This window comes from Rhinatrema bivittatum, chromosome 5 (genome assembly GCF_901001135.1).
Source record: "Rhinatrema bivittatum chromosome 5, aRhiBiv1.1, whole genome shotgun sequence".
NCBI lineage: Eukaryota > Metazoa > Chordata > Amphibia > Gymnophiona > Rhinatrematidae > Rhinatrema > Rhinatrema bivittatum.
Window position 1 is genome coordinate 203,888,024 of NC_042619.1, and position 14,094 is coordinate 203,902,117.

The 14,094-nt window shown below is 42.8% G+C and overlaps 1 protein-coding gene across 1 annotated transcript in view; it reads left to right on the top strand.

Moving 5' to 3' along the window:
• Nucleotides 1-4,818, top strand: part of LOC115092412 (putative nuclease HARBI1) — a 71,008-nt gene extending 66,190 nt beyond the window's left edge. Inside the window, exon 2 of the mRNA XM_029603244.1 lies at nucleotides 4,654-4,818. Coding sequence (XP_029459104.1) covers nucleotides 4,654-4,818 — 165 coding nt within the window. The remainder of the gene's footprint in view (nucleotides 1-4,653) is intronic.
• The last annotated feature ends 9,276 nt before the right edge of the window (nucleotides 4,819-14,094 follow it).

Sequence of the window (14,094 nt, forward strand, 5' to 3'; positions counted from 1 at the left end):
CTGTGTTTGAAAGATGGACTTCCCATTGAGCACAGTGGTGAATTTATCATTTTGCATCATACTTTGTGATATGTTAATTCAATCAAATACCTGATGGATATATATTAAAATATGAACAGCACCCTCCTTATGGACTGATATACTTTATTTCAGTTATTAGTCTCACACACCTTTTCCTGTTTATCTACTTACTTGTGAGAGTTCTGATATCCACTCGTGTACTTTGTTAGGAATTGGAGAACATTTTGGGGAAGGGGGATCCGATGGGATGGGATTCATCTTAATCAGGGTGTGGATCCAGGCTGCTAGCACTAACACCTTGAGTACTGTGTGCAGTTCTAGTCGCTGCATCTCAAAAATGATATAGTAGAACTAGAAAAAGTACACAGAAGGGCAACAAAAATAATTACAGGGATGGAACAGACCCCCTATGGGGAAAGGCTAAATAGGTTAGGGCTCTTCAGCTTGGAGAAGAGATGACTGAGGAGGGATATAATAGAGCTTTATAAAATTATGAGTGTATGGAATAGGTTAATATGGAATGGTTATACTATCAAATAATACCAGTGTATCCCTTACTGTGAATTCCCACTTTGACAGACTAATAAAAGTGAGCACCTTGTAAGACTTCCACAACTCTTGCATATACAAAAAGGGGTTGAATTAGCATAAGTTTGAAACTTGTGATCAGTAGCGCCAATCGTCAAGGTTTCAACCCTGGCTGCTGTCTTTCAGTCATCACTAGGGGTCTCTTGTTTGCCTGTCAGTTAGTTGCTACATCAGACAAGCAGAAGACTGCAGTGGAAGCTATTTCCAGAGCTAATTGAGTTCTGAATTACAGCCTGTGGAAGGATCTTAATATTATTTTTTGTTTGAGAAAAAGGTATCCTGGAGTTTTCTAAGAAGCAAGCAAGCTAGAAGGCTGAGCACCTGCCTTTCCTCAAAATCCCCTATAACAAGCAATTCCAAAGGGAGACAGTAGGACTGCATTTGCAAAACTTATGCACATACACAAAACCAAATTGAACTGTTTTTCACCTACAAAGCCAAGGAACTGACCTCAATGACATCAGAGGATTGCAAGTTCAAAAAATCCAATGCTAGCAGAGTGCTCTATATCACATTTTGAGGAAAGAGCTGTGTTAATTCATGCGTATTTATACTAATGTGAAGATTGCTTTTCTTATCTGTTTGCCTCAGTAAAAACTCATCTGTTGCAATTCCTTTACCGTGTTGAATTGTTTATTGTTACAAAGTGCCCTGATCATTGCACACAGGAAATATTTGATGTGTCCCTATGTTCAAACATGAAAAAAGTTTCAACCAAAATTCCATGTTGAAGAACACTGGTGAAAGTGAGAGCATTGCTGTTTTTTCCTCCTCGCTGTAACTACCTCTCTCTGCTTGCAGATCCTGAATTGAGAAGCAAAGAGGCTTAGGCTATGACTAGGGAACACTCCCTGAAACTAACAGATTTAAAATAAATTTAAGGACATGATTTTTCATTCAACACACAAATAAGCTTTGGATCTTGCTGCCAGATAATGTACAGAAGGATAGCAGTATGACCATTTAAAAAAGGTTTGGAAACGTTTCTGGAGGACAGATCCATAAATAATTATTAGCCGAATAGTCTTTGGTTTCTTCACCTCTTCATTCTTGGGACAGCACCATGAAACTGTTACGATTCCTGCCCGCGGAGCTACTCCCCACGAGCAGGCCTCTCACCTCTTCTGACCGCCGCTGCCTTCCGCGACAGGGATCCGCTGTGTCTACAGCTCCTCCGCAGCCTGAATCGCCATGCCGACTCCACCTATGCGGTCGGGTGACCGCCGAGACCCGCGGGAGGCCGCACCAGCCAGCTTCTCTCCGCAGCATGGAGCCGCGCCGCCATTGCTGGGGTCCTCATCAGACGGAAGGAGGCCATCCTGTAGCCTGCCTGCTCCTCCCTGCTCTGTTTCCCTTCCGTGCAACTGGGTGCCACTGTCCGTGGTGCTGCTTCCTATCTCTTCCTGCTTTAGGCGCCAGCGCGTGCCTCTTCACTATATTTAAAGGGCCCGCGGCCGGATATGCCCGGGACTCCACCTGATGACAATTTCTTGCTTCAGCCCTATTTAAGGGCCTCTCTTCAGACATTCCTGGCCTTCGGATCGGGTTCCACAGTTGGCTGTGTCTTCTCTCCGGACCAGGTCCTCCGTGGTCTTCTCTTGCTTTGACGGCTTCATCTTCATGTTCCTGATATTCTTCGTCCAGGTCTTCAGTCATCTTCATGTTCCTGATGTTCTTCTTCCAGGTCTCCAGTCATCTTCAAGTTCCTGATGTCTTTCGTCCATGTCTTCAGATGTCTTCATGTTCCTGATGTTCTTCATTCATACCTCCTGATGTCCGATGTCCTTCCTGATACCTTTGTCTTCGCCTCTGCCTCCATGCCTTGGTTCCTTGATGTCCACTTTCCTGGCGTACCGTTGTCGTGGTCTGTGACCAGTCCCACAGGTGGGCTGTGTAGGGCGCCTCACAGTACAAAGGTCATCTTCATCGCCACAGTGCAACCCTCCGGAAGACTTCTGCTTCAATCCTAAGTTTTTAATCCTTGAGAATCGTGAATCCTGTGCTTGAGTCTTGTCCCACTCTTCGGAGCCTATTGCAACTCGCATCCGTCCATGTCAAGACTCTGTTCGAACCTGCTCCGTACCAGCGTGGTCCACAACCAGTCCCACAGGTGGACTGTGTAGGGCACGCCTCGGTGCAGGCCTCTTCAATATCTTCGTCATGTTCCGGTATCAGCTTCCACCTTCCCTCCTGGAGTCTGCTTCAAGCCCAGCGTGGTCCGCGACCAGTCCCCTGGGTGGACTGTGTAGGGCATGCTGCATCACAGTCTCGACCCAGCGCTTTGATCCTTGCCTTTGTCTACAGTGCCTTGATCCTTGCCTTCGTCTACATTGTCCTCCCCTGAGTCTTCGTCCAAAGTCTTCTGTTTTCTAAGGACTCAGTCTGCCCTCATCCTCTGCATGGCCTGCCACCTCTTGCTGTACCCAGCGGCAGGTCCGAAAGGGCTTGGAATGGTCAGAGGACTGTTCATCGATCAACATTGCGTTGTTGGTCATCCTGGGGCGTGCAGTTCCGGTAGAGAGTCAGACCTTGTCTCCTTGTCTTCGCTTCAGCCTTGTCCTGCTCTTCATTACCCGTGCTCGCACCAGCTCACCTCCCGCGGTGTGTCTTGGGGCTCCTCCCTGAGTCATGCCATGGCCCAAGGGCTCACAACACCCGCTTCAGAAACGACCATGCCCTCAGTTCGTAACAGCAGCCGAGGCTGCACTCATAACAGAAACAGACTTCAATATTGGGATTTGCCTGGTACTTCCAGGCAACTTGGACTAGCCACTGTTGGAAACAGGATGCCGAACTCGATGGACCATAGGTCTGACCCAGCTTTGGCATTTCCTATCTTCTTAGCTTCTACCTGTTAGTTTCATGGAGGGTTCCCAGGTGTGGAGTTTCCTAATGGGGGAAAGGTTTAACCTCCAAGGCCCAAGGTATGCAGGGGAAAAGCCAAGTCTCTCTCGTCTCACTTTCTCTCCAATGGGTGTACTCTCTGCTGAATTCTTCTCACACTCATTCTCTGTATCTAGCACCAAAAGATATACAGGACACTCGTGAGAGGTGTTCCAAAATGAGTTTACTGTAAAAAAATATTTCAAGTCCAATTCACAATAAAAAAAAATTTTCAGTTTTCTTCTCACAAAAATCCATAGTTCTAAAGTGCTTCTTTCTCGGTTCAGTTAGCTGAGTCAGTGTCATTTAGGATGCAAGCACTAGGAAAAGACCCAACACGCTTTGGTGATACAGACTGGGTTCCTAATCAATATGGGATCTCCTTATCTCTTTCTCCAACAGAAATCATTGGACCTCTGGTGGTAGAAAGTCCCAAAAAAGTATTCAAAATCCAACTCTCTCCCCTCCTTCTCAATGGGCAGGGACTGGTGGCAAAAGAATTCCTCCCAAAACAACTGGAACAAAAGTCTCTGCAATAATACTTCTCTCTTCTTCTCTATGAGCTCACTGCTATCCACTTAGCTGGGCAGAGGGAATTGCAGCACGTCCCTGACCTCCCGAGGTAGGAGTGACAGTCGTCCTTAAGCAGGACTGGATCCCAAAAATCAAGACTCTCAGAAAACCAACAAAACAGCTTTTCTCTTCCACTCTCCCAGAAAATCCCTTCCAAACCTGGAGGGTACTGGCCAGGGCAGAGCCCCTTCCCTAAAAGTAGAGAACCAGCCACCATACCACTCTCATTGGTTGTCTGTTTTCCACCAGATCTCTGAGATGCCTATTATGTCTAAATCTTAATCTAGTGCCACACATGCTAACTCTCCCATCTTACTGTTTAGACTTCTGACATTTGCATTCAGGCACCTAAAATATACTTTTTTTCTCAGCCCACTCAAGAGAGGTTAATTCAGGCAATTTGGAATTATTTTTTTCTAGATCCTCACTGTCAGGACAACATAATTTCCCTTTTTTAATGGTGTCCTGTCCCTTGTGGTTACCCTTCTCCAAGCAATGTGCTTCTGAGCTACCGCTGGCCTTCCCCCATGATCTAGTTTTAAAGTTGCCTTGTCTGCTTTTTTTTTCTTTTCTTTTTTTTTTTTTTAGCATCAGCAGCTTGCTTCCATCATGGTTAAGGTGGAGATCATCCCGTCCCCAGTGCCTAATGAGCCTAAATCAGTCCTCCCTGAATTATTGTCTCACCCATGCATCGAGAATCCAGAGCTCGATCTGCCTCTTTGTTCCAGAATGTGGAACAGCGAGCATTTCTGAGAAAGGCTACGCTGGAGGTTCTGGAGTTTAGTTTCCTACCCAAGATCCTATATTTAACCCCCCAGAACTGCTTTCCTGCACTTTCGTTTGCTATGTAAAAATGCCTTTATGGATTTCATCGGCTTGGCATGAGCTGACAATCTTAAGAGTCTCCTAATCAATGGCACAGCATTTTTCCCTAACACCTTCAAGCCCTGCAATGAAAATGCTGAGATAGCACTCTCTGAGAAAGGGGACGCACAGCTGTAGTTTAGAGAGCTCGGGGACTGTGCGGGGGCTCTTCGTCATCCCACACATGCACACGAACCATCTGCATCAATACATGTCATGTGTTGGGCCTGTAATTGCACGGCTAAAGCCCTCATTAACACACTTATGAGGTATTTCATCATTTCTAATTATTATTCCCGACTGGCATTCTTAGCACATTAAAAGTTTCTGCCTCCTGCAAACATTAAGCTCATGAAGACAGAGATTTGTGTGGGTTTCACCATCTTTATCCATACCCTATTTATAGAGCAGTGAGGGGGAAAGAAGCAGACACACAGGTGATCTACAATAGAACGTCAACTGATGGGACATTTCCCGTGTCCAAACTGTAAAAAGTTTCTCAGTGAAAGAAATGGGAATTTAGATTCATGTCGCAAGCAAAAGCAAGGACTCAAATAATCACCAGTTTGGGGAATAACATGGTCATGGGATTCATTTTATTTCTTTAAAAAGCAAAGGAACCAAATGTGTAGCTCTTTATCCCGAACCCTCTTCTTCTGCATAAGATCTGTGTTGAGAGGCAGTAATCCTCTTCAGAGCAAGATGCTGAGAAGCGGCTGTCTGCACTTAAGAATTGTAATGGTGACCTCCAGTGGCAGCTACATGGATATGCCACTTCATTAACAAGGGATATTGTTAGTAATTTTTACATCGTTTTTTATGCTGTTTCCTAAAAATCACTCAGCTCCCACAGTTTTGAGCATGATGAATTAGATTCAAATTCCTTTTTCCTTTAAAATGAAAACCCCATTATTTGTTGCAGCACCAGCATGGGATCTGGCATACATAGGGATGTATTTTAATGAGGCTAGTTAAGGATAGCACTATAGTCTCTGCAAATGAAGGGATGTGCACGGCAATGTAAGTGTCACAGATTATCAGAATTGTCAGGTAGTGTTATATTGTGTATTGCTGCTCTTCAGACCAGGGAACACTGGATTAAACTAGTTATGGCCAGCGGATATCACACCACAAAAAGCTGAGTCAATCAGCCACATTGACCATTTGAAACATTTCCAGCAAGTATCTATTTTTTATTATTTTTTTATTTTTGGTTTTTTATATACCGATCTTCTTACATTGTATGCAAATCAAATCGGTTTACAGAGAACAAATTAAACTTGCAAAGTAGCATTACATAACTAAATACATACCTACCTTCTGTGGGGAAAACATGCATTGAACTTAAGAAATTGAAAGATGCTATTTGTGATTGGTCAGCTCTACTCCATAAAAAGTTAGTAAAATGCTGCTAGTGTTACAATTTCTTTTATGATAATGACATATTTTTTTTACGACTAGGACCTCCGAGTGGGAACACGTCAATAAATTTGGAGAAGCTGTTCGTTTAAGTAGGTCAGGTTTCTAAAATTCAGTATCTCAACAATTCTGGAAACTGCCTTTCTGATGGCAAATATATATTGTCTGTAGACATTAAAAGAATGCTATAATTATCCAGATTTTATTTTAGAGATGCTGTAAAAGATCAACTGAAATATTTTTACCATATAAGAGTTTTGTGAGCTTTAAAATTGATTTTCAGAAATAGATTAATCAGTTAAAAAGCCCATCCTCACGAATAGTTTTTTGTTCTCTCCCTAAGATTTTTCTTTCAAAATTAAGGTCCATAGGAAGGAAATCCCCTTAGGTCACCCCTCATACGGGCCATGTGGCACTGGAAACGCACAGCAAGGTGATTGAATTAGGACAAGTTGGAAGTGTGCACACATGGCCGTGAGCAGAATATGTGGTTTTCTTGCAGAAGTCCTCTTCCTCTCCCCACCCCCTGCAGAATCACCGCCCCAGCCTGCCCATCGCTGATTTTCCCTTCTCATTACAGCGGCTGAAAGAATATAAGAACATAAGAAATTGCCATGCTGGGTCAGACCAAGGGTCCATCAAGCCTAGCATCCTGTTTCCAACAGAGGCCAAAACCAGGCCACAAGAACCTGGCAATTATCCAAACACTAAGAAGAACCCATGCTACTGATGCAATTAATAGCAGTGGCTATTCCCTAAGTATAATTGATTAATAGCCATTAATTGACTTCTCCTCCAAGAACTTATCCAAACCTTTTTTGAACCCAGCTCACTAACTGCACTAACCACCTCCTCTGGCAACAAATTCCAGAGCTTTATTGTGCATTGAGTGAAAAAGAATTTTCTCCGATTAGTCTTAAATGTGCTACTTGCTAACTTCATGGAATGCCCCCTAGAAATAGTAAAAGATCGGCCTCTTTTGCTGACTGAGTGACAGCATCTATGTTCCTGGGCCTCCATCTTAAGGTCATAAGCCAATCACTGAAAGCTACAGCAGGTGACTATTATAGCTACGGCTAGCAGGAGAAGGCAGGATGTGGCCACTTCAAGGGATACCCCTAGAATGCACAAGATACAAGGCCTGGTCCGTGTATCTTGTGCATTTATATTGGGCACCCAGAATAGGAAAAATCACAGAAAGCAATGATCCTATGAGTGTAGCATACCTTTGCCGTGTTCCCATGGGTGCATTGGACACATGGGAAATTTTTTGCATCATGGATATTAGCTAATAGCCTCATCTATATGGAATTTACATGTGATGAGCACTATTAGCTATGCGGCGGTTGGATGCACTAATCCCTGTTTTGCATCGGGGGTTATGGACGCATGTCCAAAACGCATGTCCAATTGCGTGTTAAGTCTGTGCGCTAGCTGCAGCGCTCGGTATTGCATTGGCCCCTTAAAGATTTCAAAGTCTCTTTTGAAGCCACCTCAATGGTCATGAACTTATTCAGAAAAATGTTTCCATTCCCAAGTGCAAGGGAAATAAAGGTACCTTGAAAGAGAAAATTCAAAATCTGGTTACAAATCTTCCCTCCTTTCCGGACCAAAAGATTATATTTCTGCCAAACGATAGTCCCTCATAGTCAATCTTTGAGACCGCATCCTCATTAGAAGTTGAGTCTATTCTAAAGAAAATGAATCCTGCGACCGACCCTTGCGACGCATTACCTATAAAGGTATTAAAGAATGTAGCTCAATTAGTTTCTGCCCCTATCTCTACTATTGTTAACGTATCTTTGTCCAAAGGAAAGGTGCCCTTGCTGCTAAAATGTGCCATAGTCAGACCTATTGTTAAAAATAAATGTTCTGATTTAAACATTCTAAATAATTATAGGCCCATTTCAAATTTGCCATTTATTGCTAAGATCACTGAAAAAATAGTGCAAACACAGTTGGTAGGATATCTTGACTTAAATAACATACTCTATCCTACTGCATGTTATTTAAAAAGTCTGGCCGCTCATACACATGCACCAAATTTTAAGTGGGCGTGCGTATGTGCACACAAATCCACGCAAATCCCGCTTCTATGCATATGTCGGGGGATTTTAAAAGTGGTACGCGCCAACACCATTGCCCAGTTATGGGGTAGGTCCTCCGAACCCCCTTAGTTTAATAGCCTTCACTTCCCCCAGTTAGCCAGACCCTTAAAACCCCACAGACCTTCCTATTTTTCTTTATTTGATAACTTACGCTTCCTTCATAACAGAAGTAAACTTATACAGCAGGAGATCTGGGCATGCACCCAAGCTCCTAAGTATTTATGCACACATCTCTGGTTCATGCCCTGAAATGTCCACACCCTGCTTTTTTTTTTTTTTAATTTGGAGATGTGTGTGCTGCAGAAGATACATGCATATCTAGGCAGCTTTTAATCCTGCTCGGGCTTTTAAAATTCACCTTTAGGAGTTTACATTAGGATTGGACCTGGTTTTGGAAGGCCAGGCCAGATGCATTCCACGCATTAAAAAAGTTGGAAAGAAGGCTAAACAACTACCAGCATGGTTAAAAGGTGAGGTGAGAGAGACTATAATAGCAAATTGTGACCTTGGGTGAGTCACTTTACCCTCTATTGCCTCAGGTACAAACTTAGGGGGTCATTTATCAAAGTGCTATATGGCGTTTTTCCATGCAAAAAATGCCTTTAACACATGTGAAAGCACAGCAAATGAGAGCAAAGCTTTTCATTTGTGTAAAGTCCCCCAAGATGGACACAAGATGGCGCCGGCCGTCCATTGCTCCTACCATGTGACAGAGGCCGACCAATGGCACCGGTAGCCCCTATGACATAGTAAGGGCAAAGGCTATCGGCGCCATTTTGAATACAGGCAGCCGACGGCCCGAGTGCAGTAGATTGCTCCAGGACCCCTGCTGGACCATCAGGGACTTTTGGCAAGTCTTGGGGGGGTCAGGAAAGTGGGGGGTTGTAGTTAATTAAATTTAAATGGTTGGGATGGGGTTTTTTTGGGGGAACGAATACATCTGTAACTAATGAATGGATTGGGGTCCCCCAAGAATGGATGCAACGGATTTGGGTCCTGACGAATACAAATACCGAATGGGATGAATCTGTCCCTGCTGCACATCCCTAATCTCTATGGGAGGCCCACCTAGTAACTCGAGGTGAGGTTTAGGTATTAGTGTAGGGGTTAGGGGCCACTTTGACATTCAAAGTGAGATATACGAACAGAACAGTGCTCTCTTCTGAAGATTTGATGACCTTTGGAGTGAGGAAATTCACCCAAAGATGAAATTTGTGCAATGTTCTCTCAACCTAGCTTGATGGACTCTCTACCTGGGTATTTACTGCATTTTGATAAATCCAGGCCTTAGATTGTAAGTCCTCTGGGATAGAGAAATACCTACAGTATCTGAATGTAATCCACTTTGAAGTGCTGAGAAAATGCAAAAAGTGGAATATAAAATCTAAATTAAAAAAAAAAAAAGAACATCTTTCAGGAAATGGAAAAAGAATCCACATGAAGAAAAAGGAAACAGCATAAGCACTAGCAAATTAAATGCAAAGCATTCATAAGGAAAGCAAAAAGAGAAGTTTAAAATAAACTTGCTGTGAAAGCAAAAATTTATAATAAAAGCTTTTTCAGATGCTTTCAAAATAGAAAACCTGTGAGGGATTCAGTTGGACTATTAGATGATCAAGGAGTTAAAGGGGCACTTAGGGATGACAAGGCAATAGCAGAGAGACTAAATTCTTTGTTTCGGTGTTCACTGAGGAAGATATAAGGCAGATACCCATGCCAGAAGTGATATTTAAAGGTGATGATTGAGAGGAATTGAATCAAATCTCAGTGTCTATGGAAGGTGTACTATGGCAGATTGACAAATTAAAGAGTAGCAAATCACCTGGACCAGATGGAATATATCCCAGAGTGCTGAAAGAACTGAAAAATGAAATTGCGGAGCTGCTTTTGGTAACTTGTAAACTATCATTAAAATTGTCTATGGTACCTGAAGACTGGAGGGTTGCCAATGCAACGCCAATTTTTAAAAAGGGATCCAGGGGTGATCCAGGATACTACAGACCAATGAGTCTGACATCTATGCCAGGCAAAATGGTAAAAAGATGGATTTAGCCAAGGGAAGTCTTGCCTCGCCAATCTACTACAATTTTTTGAAGGTGTAAATAAGCATGAGGATAAAGGTGAGCCAGTTGATATAGTGTACCTGAATTTCAAGAAACCATTTGACAAAGTCCCTCATGAGAGACTTCTTAGAAAATTATAAAGTCATGGTATAGGATGCAGTGTCCTATTGTGGATTAGGAACTGGTTAAAAGATTGAAAAGAGAGTAAAGCTAAATGGTAAATTTTCTCAGTGAAGAAAGTTAAATAGTAGAGTGCCTCAGGGATCTGTTCTGGAACCACTGCTTTTAAATATATTTACAAATGACCTGGAAATGGGAACAAGTGAGGTGATCAGATCTGCCAATGATACAAAATTGTTCAAAGTTGTTAATTCACAAGAGGATTGTGAGAAATTGTAAGAGGACCTTGCAAAACTGGAAGACTGGGCATGCAATGGCAAATGAAATTTAATGTGGGCAAGTACAAAGTAATGCACCTAGGGAAGAGTAACCCAAATTATAGCTACAAAATGCAAGGTTCCACATTAGGAGTCACCATTTAGGAAAAGGATCTAGGCAGCAACAATGATAACACATTGAAATCTTCAGCTAAGTGTGTAGCAGCAGCCAAGAAAGTGAATAGAATGCTAGGCATTATTAGGAAAGAATGAAAAATAAAACAGAGCATATCATGATGTCTCTGTATCGTTCCATGGTGTGACCTCATCTGGAGTATTGCATGCAGTTCTGGTCACCACATCTCAAAAAAGATATTGCAGAATTAGAAACGGTACAGAGAAGGGCGACCAAAATGATAAAGGGGATGGAACAGCTCCCCTATGAGGAAAAGCTAAAGAGGTTAGGACTCTTCAGCTTGGAGAAGAGACAGCTGAGGGGAGATATGATAGAGGTTTATAATATAATGAGAGGAGGAAAACGAGTAAACTTGAATCGGTTGTTTACTCTTCCAAAAATACAAAGACGAGGGGCACAATGAAGTAACTAAGTTGTACATTTAAAACTAATAAAATAATTTTTGTTTTACTCAATTAAGTTCTGGAATTCGTTGCCAGAGGATGTGGTGAAAGTTTTAGCATTACTGCATTTAAAAAAGATTTGGACTAGTTCCTGGAGGAAAAGTCCATAAAGCATTATTAAGGTGGAGTTGCAGAAATCCACTGTTTAACCCTAGCATAAGCAGAATGGTATCTATCTACCCTGTGGGATCTTGCCAAGTACTTGGGATTTGGATTGGCCATTGTTGGAAACAGGATTCTGGGCTTGATGGATCCTGTATGGCAAACTAATAGTCTTCTGTTCTTTGTTCTATGAAAAATAAATGCTCATTTAAGTAGGGAAGACATTTTGTTGGCTATCCAGAAGGCAGGGCTCTGCAAAGTGCCAGGGCCAGATGCATTTGACTTTAAATTTTATAAGGTCCTTGTTGATAGGATAGTTGACACATTAAATTCCTTGTTTTTCACCTTGATTCAGGTAGGTCATTTTTCTTTTTCCTCTAACCAGGCATTAATCACAGTAATTCCAAAGTCTGGAAAGGATCTCATTCTACCTAAATCATACTATCCTCTCTCTATGTTACACTTTGATGCCAAACTACTTGCCAAAATTATGGCATATTGACTTTAATTGTTCAGGTGGGGCTTGTATGACAGAGCAGTTCTGCTACAAATGTACATACTATTCTGGCAGCATTGGAGATGTCTCAAAAGCATAAGATCCCTTCGTTAATGATTTGTTTCAACGCCAAAAAGACCTTTGCTTGGGTAGAGTGGAATTATTTATTTTAATTATTAAGCAAATTGGGTTTGGGAGGGACCCTCCTTAAAATAACCCAGTTGTACTCTGAACCTATGGCAGTGCTGCTAATGGTGAGTACTCTGAGGAATTCACTCTTTCTAGAGACACAAGGCAAGGATGCCCTTTATCACTCTACTGTTTGTGCTCTCTTTGGACCTCCTATTAAAATTTATTGAAGAAAAGGGTGAAGTGAAGGGAATACAGTTAGTATCTTTTTGTTTTAAAGTGGCAGCATTTGCAGATGATTTCTTGATCACTCCCACTAATCCCCAAAATTTCTTTGGCCAGCTTGTTAAAACTTTTTGATCAATTTGGATTCTTTTTGAGGTTTAAATTAAATATCTTGGCCTTTCCTAGATCTATTATATATAGACTGGTGGGATGGCAATTTTCCCTTAACGTGTATGGGAAATGCTTTTACATACTTGGGAATCCGGGTTCTGGAATCTCTAGAGATGTTGTCTAAAATTAATATCCTGCCCTTATTAGCAATCTCTAACATTAAATTTCAGCAGTGGCACTCATTGCCACTTTCCTTGGTGGAATGAATAAATTTATACAAAATAATTATGTTTCCCAAGTGGTTATATATTCTTTAGACCCTTCCCCTCTAGTTATTAAGAAAGGATATCCTTTTCATTGAAAACTACATTAAAAATTTCTGTGGCAGGGTTGAAAACCCAAAATTCCACAATGCTGACTGAAATTGGACTGGTCTCAAGGCAGTTTGGGTTTACCAGATTGAAAAAGCTATAATGAGGCTTGCCTCCTGACAATAGGTAGGGATTGGATATATGTTACTTCAGCCTATGTTAATCTGAGCATGGCATCTAGTGTGACAGTGTCTGTTGCCTCGAGCTATATAGTCCACACGAAGGGTAGCAAATTGACTCCAGCAGAACGGAAGAGTTTGTTGGTGTCTCCATTGCAACTATCTTGGCTTTGTAGAGTTTATCAGGTCAATACAGTAAAGTGCAGCTGCGGTTACCCTGCTCCTAACCCGCTTTCTACTCACTTTTCGGCCACGTTAGTCCAAACCGCGATGCACTATCCCCTTTAACCCATTCTTACCACCTCTTTAAATCACCGGGTAACCTCTTCCGCCCGCGGCATGTATATTAGATGAAAACGATCAAATTAGCTATTCCCTCCCATACAGTAACACGCGCCCTGACTATCGCTTTTTTACCCTGCTGTTTTGCCGCACGTTTAACCTGCTAACTTACCACCTACCCTTACCCCTGCGTTAGAGGCAGGGGTAAGGGTAGGCGACAAACTTTCCCCCAGCCCCCGCTCACCTGCCCTGGCCACGTCCATGGGTGCTGGTCTCCGGGGCAGCCCCAGTCCTCTCTCCCCTCCTCCTGAAGCAACGAAAGTGGAAAAAATGAAAAAAAAAATCGAGTTTCCAGCAATCACGGATCCTCCGGAGACTTACTTTTCTTGCAGCCTTCCTCCGGAGACGGACCGTGGCTCCCCTGCCTCCCGGGGGGCAGCCGGCGGCGAAAGCGGCTCCGCCGGCGAAAAGTCGAAAAAGCGAAAAAAAAAAATCAATGAATCTCCAGGGATCACGGATCCTCTGGAGACGGACCGCAGCTCCCCTGCCTCCCGGAGGCAGCTGCTGGCGAAGATGGATGCCTGCACGGGCGAAAGCGGCCCCTGTGCATGCAATTTGGTTGCTCAAGGCATGGCGGTCCATCTCCGGAGGATCCGTGATCGCTGGAGACTCGATTTTTTTTTTTTTTTACATTTTTCCGCTGGCGGGGAGACTCGTTGATTTT